The 26,772-nt window shown below is 41.4% G+C and overlaps 1 protein-coding gene across 1 annotated transcript; it reads left to right on the top strand.

Annotated features, from left to right (window-relative positions):
- The first annotated feature begins 1,234 nt into the window (after window positions 1-1,234).
- Window positions 1,235-26,491, top strand: LOC122554900 (protein FAM221B-like). Its single transcript, XM_043700288.2, has 6 exons — window positions 1,235-1,482; window positions 8,134-8,277; window positions 9,379-9,489; window positions 17,351-17,554; window positions 18,146-18,265; window positions 25,126-26,491. Exons 1-6 carry the CDS (start codon window positions 1,293-1,295, stop codon window positions 25,308-25,310), a joined length of 954 nt encoding a protein of 317 aa, XP_043556223.1. The 5' UTR covers window positions 1,235-1,292; the 3' UTR covers window positions 25,311-26,491.
- The last annotated feature ends 281 nt before the right edge of the window (window positions 26,492-26,772 follow it).

The following is a 26,772-nucleotide window of genomic DNA, read 5'->3' as shown; positions in this document are numbered from 1 at the left end:
GGTCTGGCAGCATCTGTGGAGAGAAATCAGGGTTAGCTCTTTGGGTTGTGACCCGTCCTCAGTAAGAAGTATGTTTTCACTAAGGCAGCAATAAATTCCCATTGCAATAAGATGAAATCTGATAGAAAAAGTTCAATTTAATGGACCAAATTATTGAACCTAAACACATTTGAGATCATAGGAGCGAAGTTTTACCCACTGAGAGCACACCCTGTGACACAGTTATAATTGGATACATTATTAAATTGTAGGCTGTTGTTGGCTCGTATTCCAACAGAGTATGCCCATTGACTCTCCTTAGCAGCCCAAACCTCACTTCATTTCATTGCAGTATTTCAATTGGCCACATTACTCCTAATGACCAAGTGTACTATTTCACATTTATCTGCATTAATTTTTATTTGCTAATTATTCACTCACCCCACCAATCTGTTACACTCTCTGGAGGTCTAACCCCATCTTCCTCAAAGTTTGCAATTATTCCAAGTGTTGTATCAACTGCACATTTTGAAATTGAGCTCCGGAACTCCAAGGTTTGAAGTTATTAATACATACCAAAACAAAAGCTCTATTACTCTATTCAGGGAATCCCACTGAATATTTCTGACACTACAAAAAGACCATTTAACACATTTTCTTGTCTTCTATGCTGCCACCTACTGTCCTCTTTATTCACTGGGCATCAACTTTGCAGGCAAGGTAGTTATGTGACATTTTATCAAATGCTCTTTGGCAGTGCATGTACACCGCATCAATTGTAATAGCCTCATCAACACTTTATTTTTAATCTCAACAAACTGAGAGAAATTATTTGCCTTTATTTACCAATATTTCCTTAATTAACCCACATCAGTGTCTGATAGGCTCCCAACCAGTTTTTTAAAAAATGTTTTATTCTCTATCTGCAATGCGTACCTTAAACCAAACACTAAACTGCTACCACTTCTGCATATAATGTTTGCCTTGCTTTGTCACTACATGAGTGCCAGTGCTCCCCAGAAGTGTCTTACCATTGACTGCTATCTACATTGTTGTTAGTAATGCAACCTGGTTACTGTGCAACTGAAACACAACGCTACCTCCCATACTTACATTTCCAGTCAGGTAGCACTTCATAATGTTACAGAATCTTTAAAGCTTTAAAAAAAAGTGTTAGCATCTGTACTGATGAAACAAAAATATGAAAGCAAATGATTTTCTAAAAAACCTTGTATAATGGAAATTTATTTTTAATTGTCATTATTTCAGTATCTGGCTACAGTGGCTGAGTACAAGTGGAACCCCCAGACACAATGTCTTCAGGTCAAGGCTCAGGAAAGCAAAAGGCAAAAAAGGCAAGTTTTACCCCAAAAGCCGAAGGTCATGAGTCCAAACAAATCGTACAAGGAAACAAAGGAGGCAACACATCTGGAACTAGCCAGGCTGTGGTCCCACACCAACCATCACAAACTCAGCAACAAAACACCATGCTTGTTCCAAAAGGTAATCTGAAAAATACTTTAACTTCACCTTTGTTATCTCTTTAGGTTGGCAGTGCATCATGTTATAAAAAAGCAAGGACGAGGGTTTGGGTCAATAGTTGATGACTCAAAACTTTCACATGGATTGTGCTGGTCTCTTGCCCTTTTAGCAGACATGTGGGAGAACCTCCAGAAAAGATGTGACAGGAGTTGGGGTTGTAACCATAGATATTCAGAGCTGCCATCTCCAGTCAAGATCAAAACCAAGCAGCAAGCAAAATATCAACAGAGCAATGGAACCATAGCACAGGAGCCTGTTTCATTAATTGTGTGGGGAGATGCATTATGTCAAGGAGTAATTTCTAATGTTTTCTTTGTGGGGATAAAAAGCCTCTAAAGATAAAAATAAATAAATAATTAATGCATATCTGTCATAGGAAATAGAAATGTGGAAAATATAACCTTTCTATTTTGTGGCCTCTGGTGTAACCCCAAAAATATTTACATGACTGCGTTCAGAAAAGATTTACAAGGATGTTGCCAGGGTTGGAGAGCTTGAACTATAGGGAGATGCTGAATAGGCTGAGGCTATTTTCCCTGAAACCATTTTCTCTGGAGCGTCAGAGGCTGAGGGGTGACCTTGTAGAGGTTCATAAAATCATGAGGGGCATGGATAGGGTGAATAGACAAGGTCTTTTCTCTGTGTGGGGAGTCCAGAAGTAGAGAGCATTGGTTAAAAATGAGAGGGAAAAGATTTAAAAGGGACCTAAGGGGCAGAGTGTGGTGCATGCATGGAATGAGCTGCCAGAGGAAGTGGTGGAGGCTGGTACAATCACAACATTTAAGAGGTATGTGGATGGGAATATGAATAGGAAGGGTTTAGAAAGATATGGGCCAAATTCTGGCAAATGGGACTAGATTTATTCAGGATATCTGGTTGGCATGGACCAGTTAGACCGAAGGGCCCGTTTTCATGCTGTATAATCTATAACTCTATGATAGGGATATGGGCCAATACTGGCAAATCGGACTAGATTTATTTAGGATATCTGGTTGGCATGGACCAGTTGGACTGAAGGGCCGTTTTCATGCTGTACAGCTCTATGACTCTATGATAAACATTCCCACGCTAAAGCACAGGCCACAGAAATCTTAAAGAACCAATTGTCAGGAATTTCAAGTTAAATTTCCTGTTTATTAAGAGGTTTGTTGCTTGTGAGAATCTAAGGAGGCAACGCAAATGCAACCCAACCTTAGTAACATTTGGGCAGATTTATTTTTCTTCCTCTCTCCTTGAGGACTGAAACCTGCCGAGGTGTGTGTGACTCTGTAGTAAACATTCCAATCACTCAGTGATAACCATGTTAACTGTATCATGGAATCAACCTAATGTTACCAAGACAGCCTCTTTAATTTACAATCTTCTATCATGAAGTTGCAGAGTAGTGCGAAGTGGAGGTTGGATCTGCCGTGTCTGGAATTATGGTTCACAGCAACTCCAGTGCAGATTTTCATGTTAAAATTTCAGGATGTTTATAACTCTTTTTATACATGCATTTAAAAATTGAGTAATCTAAATTCAACCATTAGCATATTAGAACTGATATCAACGCTCCCCTGCCTAAGAAAATGAAAAATGAGCCAAGATGTGTGCTGTTGAAATCTATCCAGTTAAGTTCCACTAGAAGCCCACGTCTGTGATGTCAAGTGAAAAGAATAAAATTATGGCAAGTGTAAGTACTCACAGAGATGGAACTTATAATTGAAGCCAAGCAATGTGTTCTAACTAACAAGACATTGCAGACAAAGAGAGTCTAAATGTGTTAAGTCTAGCTAGCTGCAACGCTATGTACCATTGAGTACTGCTATAGCTTTAACATAGCCTCCAGATGTCCATTGACACAGATTGCTACGAACAGGTATAAAGGTATCAAAAAAGCACCAAACAGGACAACTCTGCTGAAAACAAGGGCAGTGGGGGTCATCACTGACTGCAATAAATAGTTCAAGAGATGGATAAAACACTACCTTGAGTTGTACTCTAGGGAGAACTCTGTCACCATAGAAAGTCTACCTGGCAGAGCTAGATATTGAAACCATGTTAAGGAGTGAAGCAAAGCTTTTGACCAGCTTGCAGATAACCAACATTCCTGCAACATCTGTGTGAATGGCAATGTCCCTGAAGAGAAAGGGGGCACTGTCCCAGGATACATGTGATGTAAAGGTTGTGACCTTGTGCAGGAATAAGGATAACTATAACAATTACAACAACTATCAACACATCTCCCAGCAGCCTGTTGTGGAAAATGTAATGCTGGAAAAGCGCAGCAGGTCAGGCAGCATCCAAGGAACAGGAGAATCGACGTTTCGGGCATAAGCCCTTCTTCAGGAAGAAGATGCCCGAAACGTCGATTCTCCTGTTCCTTGGATGCTGCCTGACCTGCTGCGCTTTTCCAGCAACACATTTTCAGCTCTGAACTCCAGCATCTGCAGTCCTCACTTTCTCCTGGAAAATGTAATGCACTTGTGAAACTGCAGAGCCTGGCTAGATGTATCCATTCTGAATTCCAGCATAGTTTCAGAATTGCAAGATCTAGAATTAACATGATTTTCTCATTTTGGCAGCTGTAAAGGAAATGCCATGAACAAAAGGGACCATTGTGTATTGCTGTCATTAGTTTATCCAAGACATTCGGCCATGTGAGCAGGGGCAGTCTATTTAGGCTGCTGGAAAAAATTAGCTGCCCGTCAAAGTTGATCAATGCGTTATGATCGGCTGAGGAGTGAACTAGCTCCCCTCTTTTCAAACTCCTTGATTGGTTACAACTAAACTTTGTTCTTTCTTGCCCAAGGCTAGGCTTCTGTCCAATTAAAAGTGTAGTATGAGTACTAAGGAGCCGATCAACAAGGTTTTCTTGATTGAAATTTTATTATTTGGCAATTTATCACCCTGAGAGACACAGACACACACACACAGTTTAGACTTCTTTGGTTGTCTTTAAGGCTGAAGGTTCTTGAACACAACGCCAGGGTTGTTTAACTTTTTTTTTGGATGCAGTCAGTCATAGTGAATGTTATAGTTATTGAATGTTATTGGTTCACAGTAAGTTTTCTCTCAGGCCTCATCAGTTTTTGGCAGTTCTGGCAAAGAGAGCAAGTCTTTGCCTGGATGTTACTGCAAGTTCCTAGATGTTACTCCTCATTTTTGAATATGTCTCTGTAGCAAACTGCCACTGGCACCATATTTAAAAGTTGAAATGTGTGGTGCTAGAAAAGCACAGCTGATCAGGCAGCATCTGAGGAGCAGGGGAATTGACAGTTCAGGCATAAGCCCTTCATCAGGAATGGTCCTCAGATGCTGTCTGACCTGCTGTGCTTTTCCAGCACCACACCTTTTGACTGATCTCCAGCATCTGCAGTCCTCATTTTCACCATATTTAAAAGGCCATTATGCACCCAATCAAGCACTAGAAGACCACAGCAGTTCTGTACAGCTAGAGACATTTGCTACAACTCATACCCCTTGGTCATTGATGCATGGTCTCTTTGCCTCCTGCAGTTACCAGTGGGATCTCCATGCTCTCTCACTGCAACATATCCCCTCCTCACCCTTTGAGGAGGAAGATATGTGGAAGCAGCAGCAAGGCTGCTTTCTGTACCCTCCCCCAAATCCACCCAGCAGTTTTGACACTGCCACCTCAATGGGTATTGTCACTAAATTAGAGCACCTGATAGTAAACACTTCACTGCCACATCTCCACAGCTGGTTGAGGAAGAAATGGCCCACTTCACTAGCACTGAGAGAACTGCCAGAGACCAGGCACCACCTCAATGCCAGGCAGGAGGTTATCTCCTTGGTGTGGGTACTTGGTGACTTCATTGGCCTGCACAGGAGTAGCAGGAGCACTTGGAAAGCTGGACTGCAGCAATGTGGTTGGGATAATGCTGCCTCAGGTATTTGAACATCAGGTTGCCTCCACGAACAGTTTGGCAGCTGCCATTGACAGCCAAGTCAAGAAATCTGAGAATCTCCTGAATATGTATCCAGACCTACACCCCATCTCTCTAGCTATTCGTGCTCAGCACCAAAGCTAGACAACAATGGAGAAGGGACTTTGACTTCACTCCAGGTGCCCCTTCCTCACAGGAATACAGGGCAGTACCAAAAGGTACCCAGCCCAAGGAAGAACCCATATACCCAAAGGTCTCTCTTCAGGATACTCCAGGGATGACTGGGCCTCGACCTCCGTGTTCCTTGCAGAATATAGGGAGTTAGGAAGTAAACTGAAAAGTAGAACCTCAAAGGTAGTGATCTCAGGATTACCTTCAGTGCCACATGCTAGTAAGAGTAGATAGAAATCCAGGATATAACAGATGAACACATGGCTGAAGAGATGATACAAGGGAGAGAGTTTTAGATTTCTGGGGCATTGGGCCCAGGTCTGGGGAAAGTGGGACCAGTACAAACAGGACAACTTGGACAGGAACAGGTTTGATGTCCAAGGAGGAATATTTTCTAGAGTGGTTGGGGAGGCTTTAAACCAAATAATCAAGGAGACAGAAACCTATGCAAGGACTCAGGAGGAGGAGTGATCAAGGTAAAGAACAAAAGACAGAAAGGTGAATTTAAAAAGTGATAGATAGAAAACAAGAGCCATGGGCGGCGCGGTGGCTCAGTGATTACCACTGCTGCCTCACAGCGCCAAGGTCCCAGGTTCGATTCCAGCCTCAGGTGACTGTCTGTGTGAAGTTTGACACATTCTCCCTGTGTCTGCGTGTGTTTCCTCTGGGTGCTCCGGTCTCCTCCCACAGTCCAAAGATTTGCAGGTCAGGTGAATTTGCCATGCTAAATTGTCGATAGTGTTAGGTATAAATGGGTCTGCGTGGGTTACTCTTTGGAGGGTTGGTGTGGACTGGTTGGGCCAAAGGGCCTGTTTCCAAACTGTAGGGAATCTAATCTAATATAATCAAACAGGGAAACAGTGAAAAATAACATGAACCGGACAAGTATTATTTTAAAAAAACAAGCCTTAAGGCTTTGTGGAGCATTGGAAATAAAATGGATAAATTAATCTTGCAAAGAGATGAAAATGGTTATGATATAGTCAGGATATTTTGAGACATGGCTGCAGGATGACTAAAGATGGGAACTGAACATCCAGGGATAATCAGTATTTGATTTGATTTGTTTTGTTATTGTCACATGTACCAAGATACAATGAAAAGTATTGTTTTGTGTGCTAACCAGACAAATCATACCTTACATTAATATATTAGGGTAATAGAACAGAACGTAGTGTTACAGCTACACAGCAGGTGCAGAGAAAGGTCAACTCTAATATAGAAGAGGTCTGTTCATAATTCTGATAACAGTGGGGAAGAAGCTGTTCTTGAATCTGTTGGTACGTGTTTTCAAACTTTTGCATCTTCTGCCCAATGGAAGATAGTATAACTGGGATGGGAGTGATCTTGATTATGTTGGCTGTTTTCCAGAGGCAGCGGGAAACATAGACAGAGACAATGGAAGAAAGGCTGATTTTTGTGATGGATTGAACTGCATTCACAATTCTCTGTAATTTCTTGTGGTCTTGGGCAGAACAGCTGCTATACCAAATTGTTATGCATCGCAGGATGCTTTCTATGATGCATAATAAGAATCATTGTGAATATGCCAAATATCCTTACCTACTGAGGAAGTAGAGGTTTTGGTATGCTTTCTTCACTGTCATGTCAACATGGATGGATCAGGACAGATGTTTGGTGATATTTACACCTAGGAACTTGAAACTCTTGATCACCTCCACCTCAGCACTTTTGATAGAGACAGGGGTGTGTCCTCCACTCTGCTTTCTGAAGTCAATAACCAACTCCTTTATTTTGCTGACATTGAGGGAGAGATTGTTGTCTCTATCATGCCATTAAAATGTCCATCTCTTTCCCATACCCTGTCTTGTAGTTTGAGATCCAACCTACAATGGTGGTGTCATCAGCAAATGTATAAATGGAGTTAGAGCTGAATTTGGCCACACAGCTGTGAGTGTAAAAGGAGTATGGCAAGGGGTGGAATATGCAGCCCTGGAGGGGTACTGATGTTGAGGATTATTGTGGAGGAGGTGTTATTGCTGATCCTGATTACAGTCTGCAGGTCAAGCAGTTGAAGATCCAGTTGCAGATGGAGGAGCAGAATCCTAGAGTTTGGGGATGAGTTTTGTTGGAATTCTGGTGATGAAGGTGGAGCTAAAGTCAATAAATAGGAGTCTGACATAGATGTCCTTGTTATCCAGATGTTCCAGGGATGAGTGTAGGGCCAGGGAGATTTAGGAAGGACAAGGCACCCGGAGAATGGTTAGCCTGTGGAATTCTCGACCACAGAAAGTAGTTTAGGCCAAAACATTGTAATTTCAGGAAGGAGCTGGATGTAGCACTTGGGGCTAATGGGATCAAAGCATATGGGGGAAAGGCAAGTACAGGCTATTGAGTTGGCTGCTCAGCTGAGATCATAATGAATGATGGAGCAGGCTCAAAGGGCCGAATGGCCTTCTCCTGCTCCTATTCTCTGTTTTCCTATTAACCAGAAAGGAAAAACAATAACATTTTACAATAGCAGTATAAAAGTAGTTGGAAAAAAAGTAAATTTATCTACTGTGAGGTTTCCTACAATTACCTTTTACAGGATATACAGTAAAACCCATTGTTCCAGCCAAAAAGGCTGAGCTCATCTCTGTTGCCAAAGCAATGCATAGAGAAGAATTTGGTACCCGGGTAAAGGAGCTATTTGATCCTGAGAAAGAAGCAGCGCTGAATGCTCTTCAAACAGGTGAGTTTAATTGTTATTATTTGTTCTGTAGATGTGGGTCGTACTGGCAAGGTGGTATTTGATGCAGTACATGGTTACCCTACACCTGTTTATGTGTTACACAAGCCAATAAGTGGCTGCATTTACGGATAATACCACTTAAAGGTAGCCTGTACCTCTTAAAGGGGAAGTGCAGTTTAGCCTGGGAATTATTCTGTTCTTGAAAATATTCAGTTGCTTTGTTGCTAGAGAAGGATAAATTTCTCTTCTCTCTGGGTCTTGCTTCATGTCTGTCATGAGTTTGAATATCTTACCATCTTACAGCAAAGTAGATCTGTGACAATAATTGTGCCCAAGTAAGTCACTTCTTTAGGCCTCAGGTCTGTACAGAATAGTGAGGATGTTAAAGGAACTTAATACTTAATTGATTAAGTTCTTCTTCAGTGCTTTTATTTCCTCTTTAGAATTTTTTTTAAAAGTCAGCATAAGAATGTCTATTAATAGGTTAACAGAATTGGTTGTGTAAGATTGCACACTATCCTTTAATTTCAAAGCTCTGGGCTTAATTTCCGACAGACAAAATGAGACCTGTTCCTTCTGCAATTTATAAATGTTTATATGAAATGAGCTTAAGCATTCATTTATCAATATAAAATAGTCACTATTGTTACTAAATTGGCTGCTCAAGATTGGAAAGGCCATATGGCAAAGATTTCTGAATATTTAGAACATTGTGAACTTAAAAAAAATGTTTGAATGTTGTTGTAAACACTGCAAAGCAAATCTTTCCCTTGATGTAGAGACAGAAAATTCCATTGGTAGTGAAGGTTTCTGCCTGAAAGCTTTGCTGAATGCACATATTTGGTTAGTATAGCTGGAAGTTGACTTTAACCATGAAGCACAACATTAGGCTTGCATTTTGGCAGTTATTAATCATGTAAAGGATTGACATCTTATTTTCCGTGTATTTGTGCATGAATTCCTCCTTTTCTTTCTCACCTTCAAGCAGGATTTGAGTACATTTTAGTGTTACTTGAAGGGATTTTCATCACCTATACTGTAAGTGGGTGGCAGATTGTTCAGCAATTGTATTTGTAACCAATTCGAAATGTTGCTCAAAAGGAATCTATATTGGATGGCGTTGCTCTGAAAACAACTGGGACTGCATCAGAGTCGGAGTAAAGTCAAAATGTTTTTGTGGACACCTCCTCGCTGAACATGGACGTTTTACTGGTATGAACTGAATTTTTTTTAAAATCTGAATTGAGTATTGTTGATTTTGTTTATTAGTTTATGTGATAAAAACATTATTGGTTGAGGTAGCCTGTCCCTAATTTCCCTGGAGGTAGTGGTGATGTGCTCCTGTCTTGAATTGCCGTAGAGAAAGTGAGGTCTGCAGACGCTGGAGATCAAAGCTGAAACTTTATTGCTGGAACAGCACAGCAGGTCAGGCAGCATCTAGGGAACAGAAGATTCGACGTTTCGGGCACATGCCCTTCTTCAGGAATGAGCAGAGAGTGTTCAGCAGGAGAAGATAAAAGGTAGGGAGGAGGGACTTGGAGGAGGGGCGTTTCCAACGCCCCTCCTCCAAGTCCCTCCTCCCTACCTTTTATCTTCTCCTGCTGAACACTCTCTGCTCATTCCTGAAGAAGGGCATGTGCCCGAAACGTCGAATCTTCTCTTCCCTAGATGCTGCCTGACCTGCTGTGCTGTTCCAGCAATAAAGTTTCAGCTTTGAATTGCCGTAGACATTGTCATGTAGGGACACTCACAATGCAGTTAGGAAGGGAGTTCTTCAAGTTCAACCTAACGAGGATAAGGAACAGTGGTATATTTCCAAGCCAGTGTAATGTGCAACTTAGAGCAGAACTTGCATTTGCTGGTGAGCCCAAGCATCTGCTGCCCTTGTCCTCCAAGGTGGAGGTAAAGGGAGAGGAGGTAATTGTCTCGTGGTATTATCGCTGGACTGTTAATCCAGAGACCCAGGTAATGTTCTGGGGATCTGGATTTGAATCCCGTCATAGCAGATGGCGGAATTTGAATTCAAATAAAAATCTGGAATTAAGAGTCTAATGATGACCATGAAACCATTGTCTATCATCACAATAAAAAACTATCTGATTCATTGATGTCCTTATGGAAGGGAACTATTATCCTTACTTGGTCTGGCCTATGTATGACTGCTGACCCACAGCAATGTGGTTCACTCTTCACTGCCCTTTGGGCAATTAGGAATGGGCATTAAATGCTGGTCCAGCCATTGGTGCACTGTGAATAAATTTAAAATATATATACGTGGAAGAGACGATGGGTTTGAAAGGTGTATTGAAGGTGGCTTGTAGATAGTATACATTGTGGCACAGAACGTCAGTGATGGAGGTGAATGAAGAAGATGGTGGAAGGGGTGCCAATCAATTGTTTTGCATTGGATAGTGTCAAGCTTCTTAAATATTGTTGGATCTGCAACTTTCCAGGCAAGTGGTGAGTATTCCATCATACTCCTGACTTGAGCCTTGTCAACTGGCACTGGAAAGACAGGAGATCAGTTGATTGAATTTTAAAATAAGCTGTGGGGTGTTTCAAGATGGTGGTGACCCAGTAGGTCTGCCTTGCTGAGCTCTGCATCAGAACCCAGACAAATTGGGGCACTCCTTTCTCTCTCCCTTCCCATCACCCTTTGTTTTCCTGTCTTTTTTTCTTATTATTTCCTTTTTGTTCTTCTTTTCTGGTGTGGGAATGGGGGAGGGGGAGGAAGAGGGTTTTTTTGTTCTACCTGGTGTGCCTAAGGTAACAATCTGGATGGGACAGGTTGAGTGTCCACTTTTAACTTTCTTGTTATGTTTGTTTTTTTACTTACTTTGTGTTGTCTGGGGTGGGGGCATGGCTTCAGCTAGAAGAAGTCATGGAGGGGCTAATGGTGGTACGAGTGCCCCCTGTGGGCAAGGGGGAAAGTCTCCTTTCATTTGTGTTAGATATTGGTGTGTTGCAGAAATAGCTGTTGGAAGTTTTGCTTTGGTAGCTTTGGAAGTTGCATTTTAAAATTTATACGAACTGATTATGGTTTTCACTCGGCACAGTATGAGTGGGGTTCTTCCTCCCGGGGGGTCCACAGACTGTTTTGGATGATCATGGCTAGCCATTAATTTAAATGGTGCACCTGGAATGTTAAGGGGAGTCACTCACCAATTAAGAGAAAAAAGATACTGTTAAGCCTTAGAAAAGAGAGGGTCGATGTAGCCTTGCTGCAAGAAACTCATCTGACTGATAAGGAGCATTTGAAGTTACAGCAGGGAGGATTCAGACAGGTATTTTTCTCATTTTTTAATTCAAAAAGTAGAGGAGTTGCTATTCTCATCCGGAAGAACTTTCCATTTCAAATGCTAGGCCAAATTAAGGATGACAGCGGGTGATTTATAAATCTTAAAAGCTTTAATACATGGATTGGAATATGGGATTCTGCATGTATACTGCCTCCCGCCCTGGTGCACCCCCTTAAATTTTTAACGGATGCACTTTCCAGATTGATGGCCCTTGGTGCAAGTATTACAATTTTAGGGGGAGACTTTAATTGTATTATTGACCCTGAGGTAGACAGGATTCCTAGGGGTCTTGCAGGTATGTCTTCGCAATCCAGGCAGCTGGTGGACCTAAACACAGAGCTGGGGTTGGTGGCATGTGGAGATGTCTTCACCCCGAAGGTAGGGATTTCACATTTTTCTCTAATTCACAAGTGTTATGGAATTGACATGCTATTTGATCTATCGACCTTTTTGAATTCGGTGCTGTCTTGCAGAATAGGGAACATAGCTGTTTCCGATCATGTGGCAGTGTACATGGAGGTTAAGGCCGGTGGTAGCAGGACGGGCTCCTGGCGTCGGCACATGGACCCTTTCCTCCTGAAAGATAGCAAGTTGATAGTAATTTTTGCTGGAATTTAAAATCTTTTGGGATATTAATTTTAGTACGGCCAGTAATCCATCGGTGCTGTGGGATGATTTAGAGATGCCGGTGTTGGACTGGGGTGTACAAAGTTAAAAATCTCTCAGCACCAGGTTATAGTCCAACAGGTTTAATTGGAAGCACTAGCTTTCGGAGCACCGCTCCTTCATCAGGTGGTTGTGGAGGACACAATTGTAAGACACAGAATTTATAGCAAAAGTTTACAGTGTGATGTAACTTAAATTATACATTGAAAAATACCTTGATTGTTTGTTGAGTCTTTCATCTGTTCAAATACCATGATAGTTTCACTTGTTTCATCACAAAACCTTTAGTGCTGTGGGAGACTGCCAAGGCCTATGCACAGGGTTTGATTATTTCTTACTCCACGACCTGGAAGCAACAGGAGGGAGAACAGTAATGTTTGCTCGAGGTTCACCTGACGGCAGCTGAGTTAGCATACTTTGACAGACTGTCTGTAATCAAATTGCTGTGGATTACAGCCCTTAGGGCTACTTTGAATGCTGCACTCACCCAGACAGCAAAGAGGGAAATCTCTTCTGCGAAGCAGAGGTTATTTGAGTATGGTGATAAACCAGTTAGGTATCTAGCGTATTTAGCCACAAAGAAGAATGACTCCTAATCCATCAGTGTGTGTGCTGGTACTCTTACTTGCAATGCCAAAAATATTAATGCAGCATTTAGGAAATTTTACTCTGAGCTGTACTGGTCGGAGGGCTGTGAGGACAGAATGATGAATATGGAATCCTTTTTTAAGACCCTGGACCTTATGGGTGTAACCTCAGAGCAGACGTCCTTTCTGAATGCCCCCCTGACAATTCAGGAACTATAGGAGGCGGTGAGGCTGCTCCAGTGGTAAACACCCGGTCCAGATGGATTTCAAAGTGAGTTTTATAAGACGTTTATAGACAAGCTGGCCGGGCCACTCTTGGATATGTACAATTACTCATGAAGTCAGGACTGCTTCCCATCTTCTTTGAGAGAAGCAAATATTTATCTTAAGAATGGAAAAGCCAGAAGATTGCACTTCGTACAGGCACATATCATTACTGAACGTGGATTTTAAAATTCTGTCAAAAACACTGGCGTTAAGGCTGGAGGGAGTATTGCCTTTTATTGTAAAGGAGGACCAGGCAGGTTTTATCAAGGGTCGTGGGTCTACCAACAATATTAGAAGAGTACTAAATATGGTCCAAGTATGCCAGCAAAGATCAATTCCGGGTTTGGTAGTCTGGATGCAGAGAAAGCATTTGATTGTGTGGAGTGGCTGTACCTCTTTTACATCCTGGAACAGTTTGGTCTTGGAGGGGTTTTTGCCAAATGGGTGGCAGTGTTACATAGTGACCCGAATGCAGTGGTTCTCACCAATGGTATAAGGTCAGATAGTTCTAATGTCAGCAGAGGTTGCCGCCAAGGGTGCCCTCTCTTCCCACTATTATTTACATTGGTGATTGAGCTGCTGGCAGAGGCCATCCAGAGGGATCCCAACATAATTGCCCCGGAGATAGGATCAGGCAGGCATAAAATTACCTATATGCAGACAATGTCCTTTTTAACTGATCTAATGACATCATGATAAATCTATTTGATTTGTTCTCAGGGTATAAAATGAATTTCCTAAAGTCAGAGGCGATGCCTGTGGGGGAACCTTACCAGTATATCCAGTTTTGGGGATGAAACCCATTTCCCTTTCCGGTGGTCACAGAGAGGCTTCCTGTACTTGAATATTTTTATCATCCCGGTCTTCGATCAGTTATATCAAGCCAATTATGTGCAGTTGCTAGAGAAGATAAGACAGGACCTTCGGGCGCTGGGAGGATCTTCTGATAGCTTGGTTGGGTGGAATAGCTCTGGTTAAAATGAATGTTCTTCCTCGCCTATTATATCCCATATGAATGCTCCCTTTGATGCTGCCAAGGCAAGCACTATGGAGGTTTTACAGTTGGCTTGGATCTTTTATCTGGCATCATAGGCAGCCTCTTATTAGATTGGATAAATTGCAGCTTCTGCAGGAGAAGGGCGGTCTGGATTGCCTGGACTTTAAGAAATAGCAATTGAGTTCCTTACTAACCTGTGTGGCTGACTGGGCCTGCCAGACCCGCAATCAATCTGGTTGGACATTGAGACCTCCCAAACAAAATGCCCCCTCATTAATTTGTTGTTTATGGACAAGATGAGAACTGTTATGGACCACTGCAGAAACCTGATTGACCTAAACATAATTAAAGCATGGAGAATGATATGGCAGGGTGAGGGCAATTTACAAAAAACTTCCCCCTTCACTCCCATTATGGGAATGTTGGGATTCCAGCCAGGGGCGATGACTCTGGCTTTAAGTTCTGAGAATCTAGAGGAATCTCCTGTTTGGGAGATTTATTTTATGGTGAGGTCATGATGTCTTCAAGCAGCTGAGTCCGAAATTTGAGGTACCTAGGAGAGACCTCTTTCACTACTTCCAAGTTGGAGACTTTAAACAAAAAAGACAACATTGATGGTTAGTCCCTACAAGTCAGATATAGAGAGGAGAGTGCTCCGGTCTTTGGGCGCCCTCTTGGTTAGTACTCTCTACCACTTGTTAGGAAGTAATGTCTTGAAGGACATTGAGCGTTTATGCAGAATCTGGACTCAAGAATTGGGGTGGAAATCTTGTAGGAGATGTGGGAGGATATTTGGAAAAATGTTAGGAAAATTTTGATTTGCAATAGGATCCAGGCTATCCAATTGGAAGTACTCCACAGGACTCATTTGGCATCAGAATGGCTTGCGAAATTCAAGATAAGAGTATCCCCAATGTGCCCCAAGTGTAAAATGGATGTTGGCGCTCTTACTCATTGCTTGTGGTCATGCCGCAAGCTTCGCAAGTATTGGGATGCGATAGCGAGTGTTTTGGAAATCGTCTTAGGAACTGAGGTTAAGTTGGATCCGATATCCCACCTTTTGGGTCTTCCAGATCTCCCCTCTTTGGACATGCATGGGAAGAAATTATTAAATATTCTTTCATTTTGAGCGAGGAAGAACATTCTAATGAGCTGGGTGACCGATCCCCCAGGCCTTTCGGGCTGGCATAGGTTAGTTAAGGAGCGCACATCTCAGACTTCCTTATGAGTGTGGTGCCCCAGAAAACGGAACTGTTTTACAGAACATGGCCCTTCTCGAATTATATTGATGCAGAATTATTGGCTATACTGATCAGGGCCTTTGTGTAGCTGTGAGGGTTATGTCTGGTGGTCTACGGGCCCCTGGGGGCGAAGAATCCTGAACAAATACGCGTTTGCTTACTCATGCTCCCAGTGGTGGGAAGCTTCGGTGAGATTGCGCTGAGTGTAGTAATTTAATTTAATTGAATATGATTTAAGTTACCTTGGTATAACTTGGTTTAATTTTATTTTGTTTGTTTATTTATTTTTATTTTTCTTAGTTATTTATTGAATTGTAGTTTTTGTAGGGGATTTTTTTTCTTTTCTCTCGTTTCGGTAGATTGTGGAGTAGAGGAGTAGTTTGTTTCCTATTATTGTTATTATAATTACAAAGTTGTTACACAATTTTGTAGTGGTTTTGTAATTTTGTAAAAAAACTTAATCTTTTTTTCTCAATAAAAAATATTTATAAAAACAAGTAAGCTGGCACAGATTACCTAAATTCTGCTTCTTTGACTCAAATCTAATGGTTAACTTGTAATCACTGTCAATCTCAGCATAGCAGTTACAATTAAACCATTTATATTTAAGTATTTCAGAGAAATATTCACTTATTTCAAAGGAGCTAGGGGTTGGGAAGGTTGTTTTCTCCAAAACGGAGACTCAACAGCTAATGAATAAGGAAGAGCTTGATGGAACAATTATACATGGATTCAAGAAGAAACATGATGGGATAAATGAACTTGCTCCTTCTGCACTTGTTTATAGCAGGAATCACATTTTAAATTTTATCCCAACTACAAGGTTAGCAGTTTGATTTATTTATACATGTCTTATTCCCAGATTAAATTAATTACAATTCAAAGCTGAACATACGAATATAAGAAACAGGAGTAGGAGAAGGCCATATCAGGTGGCACAATAGATCAGTGGTTAGTACAGTTGCGTCACAGTGCGTTGGACCCAGTTCAATCCCACCCTCAGGCAACTGTCTGTGTGGAGTTTGCACATTTTCCCTATGTCCGCATGGGTTACCTCCAGATGCTCTGGTTTCCTCCCCACAGTCCAAGCTAAATTGCCCATAGTGCCCATAGTGGATGGGCAGGCTAGGTGGGTTAGCCATGGGAAATGCAGGGTTATAGGATTGGATGGGAGGGATGCTCTTCGGAGGGTCAATATGCACCAGTATACACTGGTTTTCCTTTATTCACCCTGCTAGTTACATCTTCAAGAACTGAAATAAATTTAGGTCAAGCATAATTTCATTTTTATAAAACCATGTTAACTTTGCCGATTTTGCTGTGATTTTTAAAGTGTGCTGTTATCATTTCCTTTTGTAATGGATTTTAACGTTTTCCTGAATAACTGTCCCTAGTTATTACCTATTTTCTCTGTCCCTCCTTTCTTGAATAATCGGAATTGCATTTACTGACTTTGAATCCTGGAATCTAGTAAGTATCGGAAAGTCACAATCAATTTTATTATTTTCTTTACAGCTACTTTCCTTAGAGTGCTAGAATCCAGGTTTTGTTTGATTTTAATTTTTTTTTCCAGCACACTTTGTTTATTGGTATTAATTATTTGCAGTTCTTCATTCTTATTAGACCCTTGCTTCCCTACCAATCCTGTTCTTTTGTGTTTTCTACTTGAAACTTTAATTCTATTTCCTTCTCCACAGATGCTGCCAGATCTGCTGAGTTTCTGTTTTTATTTCAGATTTTCAGCACCTATGGTTGTTCTTGCTGATTCAACAAGAATGCAGCTAGGAGACTCAGGCATTGAATTCAGCCTGCCCAATTCTTCTGGCCATGGCTGGAAAATCAGGAACACTACAGAGTATACAGTACTGCCTATTCTGCTTGACTTTCTAAGCTGCACTCTGTGCAAGACGGGATTAGAAGTGAAGTTCCTGTGTTTGAGGATGAATCTTATCAATTTGAAAGATGACCTCCTGCAGTTTGCTGTGTTGATGAGTTCTCCTTATTCCTTTGCAACAGGCACAAGTGTTCGAGTGCCCTGTGCAGTTGCTGGTTGCCAATGTAGAGCCTATAACTTCATCCCTTCCCGTCCTGAAGATGTCGGTGAATTCTGGCTGAGAAAACGAAGAAACTTTGACCCAAGGACGTGGAGAGCTAAATGTCGTTGTAAACATAACCATGAGGAGCATAATACTGATGGAATCCATAGTTGCAAGATTGGGGGTAGGTCTACGTGTGAAACATCTATTATTAATGGGTTTGGATGAGATTTCTGGTATCTACACAGTGAGTCAGTTAACAATCCTTCATAGGAAAAATAGATTACACTGTTCCATCATTCGAATCACTTATATTAATCAAATGTGAGAAAATAGATAAAGCAAAGTCACTATAATCTGGAGCAAACATCAGGAAACATTCAGAGTATCTCCAGAGTGATACTTGTTGTCTTGGTGTACAATACCCATAAGGGTATGATCAGGTAGTTAGTGAGATGAGTTGAGTAAGATATGGTGAGAGGCATGTTCTAAAGGTTTTCCCTAGGTATACATTTCAACCTATATGTTGCTACATGTAACCTTCATTTTGTGCAACAGCAGTCTATCCAATGGTATTCAGTAAAGAATGAGAAATTAAGAGAAACTTCCCCAACTCAGTAAAATACATGACAGTGCTCTGCAACAATGAAGTTTGAATGATATTTAATAATACAAGTCTAAAGTTCTAATAATATTTTAGTATAAAAATATCCACCAAAAATTGTACCATAGAATTAATTTAAACTGTGTTTTAATCTATATGCTCTTTAAACAGGTTGCCCTTGCCAAGGTTTTGATTCTAATTTCCTCTGTGCAGCCTGCGATAAACATTGGGAACAACATCAAACATTCTTTGAAACAGAAGCACATAGAAAAGAAGCCGGGCTCCCATACGGTAAGGAGGTGACACTGTAGTTGACCATGTTTGTTCATGTTCTCACATACAAGTGATTATCTCCTTCAACAGATTGAAGACCAGGAAGATGGAGAAATATCATGAGCCATGATACTTCTGTTTCTCTGCCCCATTATTCTCTTTCTTTAAACTTCTCTCTCACATTCTTCAAGTGTTCAGAATTAGAAACTATAGTTGCATAGGAGTCAAATGGTTTTGTATAGGTTTAGTAAAACATTGTAGCTTTTGCACTCCATGGTCTATTTAGAAAAACCAACAAAAGCACCAGATTCGGTATAATAAATTTACAACCATGGCTTTGTCAGGAAATTACACAGTGGTTGTTTATGTTACAAAGTCAGCTCTGCTTCTTTGGATGCTGCATAGGGCCAGCTTCAAACAGCACCATCCAAAAGACTTGAATCTCACAAACACCATTGACAACAATTCTGTGTACAAGTGAGAATATCTTGAACTAACAGTGATGAATTCTTTTGGCACATGGCTCCTGGTTTTCATTTTGAGATTGAAAAATGACAAAATCTTGCAGTAGATTAGTATCAATCAATTCAATTGTACTAATGCGCTATTTTATCCAGACAAATGCACTTTGATATCAGAAAAATTAAAATTTGCATTGAATGATAGATATTTCTTCATTTTTAATTGAAACTAACAACGTTTACAAATGTCCACTATGGAGGGAATTATAGGATAGTGAAATACTTCAGATGTTGAATATCTGAAAAATAAATAGGAAATTCTGGAAAAACTCCACAGGTTGAGCAGCATATATGGACAAACAAACATAGCCAACACTGTAGATCTGTACTCCACATTAGTTCTGATGGTCATTGATCTCTGATTCTGTGTCCATAGATGCTGCTAGATGGGCTGAGCATTTCCAAAACCTGCCAGGTGGACTGCAGCGGTTCAAGAAGGCAGCTCACTACTTTCTCAAGGACAATAGTGCTGGCAATTCCCACACCCCATAAATGAATAATAATTTTTTAAAAAGAGTAATATGGAATGGTTTATTGAAGGAAATATACAAAGATTAACCACAACCAAAGGGCACTAAAGACATCACCTTTATTGCCTTCACTGACTGACGCAAAAGATTTCATTGAATTTATTAAGGCACTTTAGCAATGACATAGTCATAAAGATCCCACTCTGGACCAGATTTAGCACTTTTGGTTTCAGAACTGTCCCCCCCTTCATCCTTCTCCTCTCCATCCACTGAACTGGATATTCAGAACTTTATTAATGATCTGATGCCAGTTTGTACACTAACAGCATGTCCTCATTTGATAATGAAACCATATTCCACACTAATAAGCTGTATTCTTTACAAAGGCAACTGGACACTACTCCATACTTCATTGATCCACAAATTAACATCGTCATCTTATTTCCAACCACTGTCATGGCCCTACACAAACACTCCTCCAGGAAGTGGGATTTTGGCCTGGCTTTAATTTAAGAACTACCATAGGCTTTAACTTAATTTTGATGGTCAAGTTGGCAAGTTGTCTCCTCATGTGCTGTGATGATCAGCAAAACCATTTTGTAATCTTTTCACTCTACCATTTAACTGCTGGGCCAATCAAAATCCATGGATGTTGCAAATGTGACTTAATGGAAACTTTTTAAAAATTACTTTTTGATGATGAATTGCTGGAAACTGGTCATTTTGGCAACAATTTTGGTGGCTTCTGAGCAATCATGGTCATCTGCTGATAAACATTTTTGTACCATAAAGCGACAACACAAACCAGCTGTTACTGTTACATTATTAGAGACAAAGTAACCACAGATACTGGAATCCAAGAGAGATAAACATGAGGCTGGAAGAACAGAGCAAGCCCAGGAGCATCAGGAGGTGGAGAAGTCAACATTTTGTGTGTAACATTTCTTGCCACATGGCCTGCTTTCATAACAGCCAAATCATTTTCACCCACTAAAGGTTACCACTAGTAGCTTTTCTTTTCCCCCAACTCACCATTATCTATCCCTTGATCTCTCTGATGCTGTTCTCTCTCTAAGCTCTATCTTGACCTATTGTTTACTCTCCCCACACCCCCATCTTTCCTGAAAGAGCATCCACTAGTTTTAAAACAGTGTTCACTAGTTCTAGATTCACTCACAAGAGGAAAAGTCCTTTCCATCTCCATCATGTCAAGACCATTCACGATCTTACACATTTAAATCAAATTACCCCTCACTATTCTAAATTTGAGTGGAAACAGGTCAATCCTGTCCAACCTTTCCTCATTCAAAAGCCCACTCGTTCCAGGAATCAATCTAGAAATCCTTCTCTGAACCACATAAAATGTGCTTACATTATTCTTTAAATTAGGAGATAATTGGGTTGGGTGGGTGCAGGTGTCCCAGAGATCTCCTCTGAAACAATCTGCAAGAAAGCGTCCTGTCTCCCAATGTAGAGGAGACTACACCGGGTGCAACGGATACAGTAGATGACATTGGTGGAGGTACAGGTAAATTTCTGTCAGATGTGGAAGGATCCTTTGAGGCCTTGGACAGAGGTGAGGGGAGTGGTGTGGGTCCAGGTGTTGTGTTGGCAGTGGATGGTGCCAGGAGTAGGGTGTGGACTTGTGGGGAGCGTGGACCAGATGAGGGAGTTGTGGAGGAAATGGTTTCTCTGGAACGCTGATATGGGTAGGGAGGGAAATATATCTTTGGTGATGGGGTCCGTTTGGAGATGGCGGAGGAGATGGTGCGACATATGCGGAGGTTGATGGGGTGGAAGGTGAGGACCAGGGGGATTCTGCCGTTCTTGCATTGGGATGGTTGTGGTTCAAGGGCGTTAGTGTGGGAAGTGGAGGAGATGTGCTGGAGGGCATCGCCAACCACATGGGAAAGGAAGTTGCAATCTTGGAAGAAGGAGGCCATCTGGGATCTTCTAAGGTGGATCCTGGGAAGGAACAGATGCAGCGAAGGGGAGAAATTGGGAATAAGGGATGGTGTTTTTACAGGAGGTAAGGTTGGAGAAGGTGTAGTCTAGTGAGCTGTGGGAGTCAGTGGGCTTGTAGTAGATGTCCGTGGTTAGTCCGTCACCGGAGACGGTGATGGGGAGGTCCAGGAAGTGTGGAGAGGTGTCTGAGCTGGTCCAGGTGAATATGAGGTCAGGGTGGAAGGTATTTGTAAAGGTGATGAACTGTCCAACCTCCTCATGGGAGCACGAGGTAGCACCGATACAGTCATCGATATAGCAGAGGAAGAGGTGGGGGACTGGTGCCGATCTAACTCTGGAAGATAGACTGTTCCATGTACCCGACCAAGAGGCAGGCAACCGGTGACCAACTAACCACGGACATCTACTACAAACCCACCAACTCCCACAGCTACCTAGACTATACCTCCTCCTACCCTACCTTCTGTAAAAATGCCATCCCTTATTCCCAATTCCTCCGCCTCTACTGCATCTGTTCCCAGGATGACAAATTCCACCTTGGAAAATCTCAGCTGGCCTCCTTCTTCCAAGATCGCAGCTTTCTTTCTCATGAGATTGATGATGCCCTCCAGCACATCTCCTCCATATCCTGCACCACCACTCCCAATGCAGCAACGACAGAAGACCCCCAGTCCTCACCTTCCACTCCACCAACCTCCGCATACATCGAACCATCCTCCGCCACTTCCGTCACCTCCAAACAGACCTTATCCCGAGAGGTGATGGGGAGTAGTGTGGGCACAGGTTTAGCACTTCCTGCAGTGGCAGAGAAAGGAGCCAGGAATGGGGTGTGGGCTTGTGGGGGCATAGACCAGACAAGGGAATTGTGGAGGGAATGGTTTCTCCGGAATGCTGATAGGGTTGGGGGTCCAAAGCCCCAAAGGATCCTTCCACATCCGACAGAAATTTACCTGTAACTCTACCAATGTCATCTACTGTATCCGTTGCACCTGATGTGGTGGTCTCTACATTGGGGAGATATGACGCCTTCTCAGATTGTTTCAGAGAACATCTCTGGGACACCTGCACCCATCAACCCCATAGCTGAACACTTCAACTCCCCCTCCCACTGTGTCAAGGACATGCAGGTCCTGGGCCGCCGCCTCCACCACCAAACCATTACCACCCGACATCTGGAGGAAGAACGCCTCATATTCCGCCCTGGGACCCTGAAACCACACAGGATAAATGTGGATTTCAACAGTTTCATAATTTCCCCTCCCCCCACATTACCCCATTCCCAATTCTCCAACTCGGCACCGCCTTCCTGACCTGTCCATCATCTTTCCCATCTATCCGCTCCACCTCCCCCTCCAACCTATCACATTCATCTACTTATCGCTTTCTCAACTACCTTTCCCCCAACCCCACTCCCCTCCCATTTATCTCTTAGCTCCCCCAGCCCACAAGCCTCATTCCTGATGAAGGGCTCGTGCTCAAAACATCGATTCTCCTGCTCCTCAGATGCTGCCTGACCTGTGCTTTTCCAGCACCAGACTTTCTACTCCATTTAAGTAATATTCTGCATTTTTTACTTTTCCTGCTAAAGTGAACAAGTTTATATTTTCCAACAATTTTCCAATGTTCTACTCCATCTGCCAGATTTTTCCCCACTCACTTAAGTATCAATGGCCAACTGCAACTTAATTATGTTGTCTTCACAACATACTTTGGGGTTGTCTGCAAGTTTAGCGAACCATGCTTTCCCTCCCTCTGTCAAAATGAACATTGTAAATTGTAAAAAGTTGAGCTAGCACAGATCCCTGTAGGAGTCTTATTATCCATCCTGCCAATCAGATAAAGACCAATTTCTGCACACTCTGCTATAGTCTGTCTGTCTACTTGCTCCCCTTTATCCACAGCACATGCTACTTCTTCAAAGAACTCCAATGAATAAAGTCACAGAATTATACAGCATGGAAACAGACCGTTTGGTCCAACTCGTCCGTACCAACCATGTTTCCCAAACTAAACTAGTTGAGTTTGCCTGCATTTGGCCCATTTCCCTCTAAACCTTTCCTATTCGTGTACCTGTCCAAATATCTTTTAAATGTTGTAAACGAAGCTGTATCCACCACTGGTTAATCATAACCTCCCTTTGATAAAACCATACTGACCTTTGCTGATTACCTTTTGTATTTTCTCAATTTTTTTTTAAGATTGATTCTGACACTTTCTTCAAGAGGTTAATCGGCCAATAGTTTCTTGTTACTGACTCCCCTTTCTTGAACAGGAGAGTTTTGTTTGATACGTTCCAATCTGATGGAACCTTTCCTGAATCTAGGGAATTTTGGAAAGTTAACAGCACCAAATCTACATCTCATCAGCAACCTCTTTTAGATGTATGTCTAGATTTTGTTGTCACATGTACTCGGGTGCAAAGTGTCCAAAGTCGCCATTCTCCCGCATCATCCTCATACACAAAAGACAGTATTAAAAACAGAAACAGAAAGAAAAGAAACAGCCAAAAGTAAAGGAAATGTCCACATCACTCCCCCGCCTCTGCCATGAGTCGTCACCACAAGATAAACAAGGTCAGAAGGCTCATCCTTCAGTTATAAATGCTCAGATGCCCCAAGTCCCTGCCTCCACCGTCAGGTATCAGGGCCCAGCCATGGCCTGGAGCTGTACCACCGCCGCCATTGGAATCCTATCACTATCCTTCGGCGCCATCTTACCTGCACTGACGTCATCACCGCCATGAGTCCAGGCTGGGGATGACCTCGATAATACAAACACCGCTGAAGCTGCCGGCTCCCGGACTGGGCTCTAACCTGATGCTGGGCCCACCACAATGAAGCAGCCGGCATCTCGTTCTGGCTTAAGTTGCTGCCACTGCTGCCTCCTGGGACCACCAAAGGAACCGCTGCTGCTGGCACTCCAGGAAAGGAGACTGTTCCCGCCAAGATCCTATGGTAAAATCCATCTGAATTCAGACTTGTTAGTTTACAGTTCCATCAGTTTACTTAGTGCCTCTTGACTCATGATTGTAGTTTCACCAGATTCCTCTCTCCCTCCCACCCTCTGATCTTCTGCTATTATGGGAATGTTTTGTTTGCATGCTCTATCGTGAACACAGAAGCAAAATTTCACCTACCATTTCCTTTTTATCTTTTATCAATTTCCCATTTTCATTCTCAAGAGAACCAACATTCACTTTACTTATACCTTTCCTTTTGAAAACTGTACCTGAACAAAGAGCAGATTATGGATGAGAAGGTTGACAGCACTGTCAATGACATGTTCTCAGTGTACATTTCAGCCTTGACCTTTACACTCAGTTGCAGGGCTTCATGGATTATGATGGGAATGCTCATGGTGTGTTCTGCTCTTTGTTTTTAAATTGGTCACCACTCTTCATGACTGGATGTGGCATCCACTGTAAAGCTTTGTTTTGATTCATTAATTGTGAAATTGTATTGTTCAGATTGCTTGTGTTTCTACACAGCTGCTTGCCCTATTGACACAGATTCCAAAACTCGTTCTGAGGACACTGTAAATGTTGAGGGTTTATCAATACACAATCTCCTATGCAATGGGGAAGGTATGTGAATAAGTAGAAATGTGATGATATTTCATTCCATAATACATAATGTGTCAGTTACACATAGCATCAGTCATCAGTGTAACAGCTTGTTTTAATGATACAGGAGCTATAATTTTGCAGTTCATGCTGTCAACAGGGACCTCATCCATTGGCAGTGCAAGTTGGAAATACCAAAAGTCTACCAGTTTTTAACTGTGAAAATAAGTGATTAGAAACACTGGTTCAGGAGGCACACAGATTTCTTGTTTACACTGCCAGAATCCGAGACTTCCCACCCAAACATTACATCCAAAACGTTTGTGATTCCTAATATTTTTATTATTAACATGGTTTCAGGTGAAGCTTACCTGCCTTTTGCAGAAATGCCCAACTTACGAAATGCAGTCCTGTCAGGGAATGAGGAGGATGATTCTGCATATCAAGCCATTACTAGTGGCACTGGATCCTATTCTCGTTTAGGGCCTTCTTCCGAACCAGCCTGGCCTGCTTTACCACCAAACAGGGATCCAAAAGGGATTTGAGCAATCTGTAATTAGCATCAATTGATGTCACTGTCTGAATAAAGTTCATGTCATCATTTTTTTCTGGTTTTGTTGAAGATCCATAACATTTATAACTCACTTTTAAAAAACTGATAGCAGTACTTGAATGAGCATTTAATACTTTTGGAAAACAATTTAGAATTATAAAAGTAAACTGATCAATCTATTGAAACATGTGTACCAAAAAGCACCTGGAAACATTTTGCCCCCTGTTTTTTGTTTAACATGCCAATGAGCATATCACGTTGTTGAACATAGTGGCAGTTCACAAGATGTTAACAGATAAAAATGACTATTGAACAAAACTTAATTCATCTGCCCAGAAAGATCTTAACGTCTGCCGGCCACAGCATCCAACAGTTTTTTAATTTATCAAGCGCTTTTCTCCCGTCTCCTTCTTTTTACAGAGGATTATTCCTTAAATATGTTGGTATTCATGAGAAAAAGAATTTCTTCACATCAATCCAAAATTGGTCTTTTACTAGTTTGAACCTATGTTCCCCCTTGTCGTATTAAAACAGTTTAACTTAACATATTATGCCGATTTGTTCCTGCTAAAATATAGTTTGCTAACTGACACCCGGAGCAATAAAATAACATTTTGAGGGAGGCTAGTTCACTTGTTTATTTCTAACTTGTGAGAAGATTTTAAAATACTTACTCAAGCTCTACGTGTCTGATGCACTGCTTAACAAGAAGTCACCAAGTGAGCTAGCTGTCACTTAACTATTTGCGTAATTGTGATCAAACAATGTTTAAAAATGTCAGTTTTTATTATTTTCTCTAGCATTTTAAAAATCCTTGATTTTTTAAGCATGGTAATTTTGTACATCGTATAGTTAACCACTTAAACTAAGATTATCACAAAAAGTGACCTTTTTAATTGGAATTTCTGGCAAATTACTTGTGAACAACTTCATTTTAAAAGTCTGAAATTAATTTTAAAGAAACTATACAGAACCAGATATTTGTTTCATGTTGTACATTGGTCAGTTTCCCCTTGGTAAATTGTACTTTTTTAATATTGAAGAGGTTTGGTAAGATACCTACTAATGACACAATTTAAAGATAAAAATCACACAACAACAGGTTATAGTCCAACAGGTTTATTTGGAAGTATTAGCTTTTGGAGCACTCTTCCTTCGTTAGGTAGCATTGGAACAGGATCTTAAGACACAGAATTTATAGCAAAAAATTACAGTGTCATGCAACTGAAACGATATATTGAACAAACCTAGGTTGAATAAATCTATTTGGTAATGGAATTGAAAACATAAGAGATTATACGTACAGGATCAAAAACCATAGATTTTGATATGGAAAGTAAAATAAGATTAAAGATTGGTAATCTGCTGTGGGATATTTATCACTGTGATTCTCTATGTTGATTTTCTTAGCAATGTCTTTGTAAACTTTACACTTTAATTAAAAAATGATGATT

The sequence above is a fragment of the Chiloscyllium plagiosum genome, unplaced genomic scaffold, assembly GCF_037043375.1.
Source record: "Chiloscyllium plagiosum isolate Xiang-an unplaced genomic scaffold, Cpla_swu_hap1 HiC_scaffold_1, whole genome shotgun sequence".
Lineage (NCBI taxonomy): Eukaryota > Metazoa > Chordata > Chondrichthyes > Orectolobiformes > Hemiscylliidae > Chiloscyllium > Chiloscyllium plagiosum.
Note: the sequence above shows the minus strand (reverse complement) of the source record. Positions and strands in the feature narration are given on the sequence as shown.

Bases quoted from the DNA above. Each gene is read 5' to 3' on its own strand.
- LOC122554900 (XM_043700288.2), top strand. From the start codon at position 1,293: ATGTCTTCAGGTCAAGGCTCAGGAAAGCAAAAGGCAAAAAAGGCAAGT. The intron at 8,278-9,378 runs GTGAGTTTAATT...GTTGCTCAAAAG, and splicing joins GCTGAATGCTCTTCAAACAG to GAATCTATATTGGATGGCGT. The intron at 9,490-17,350 runs GTATGAACTGAA...CCTTTGCAACAG, and splicing joins TGAACATGGACGTTTTACTG to GCACAAGTGTTCGAGTGCCC.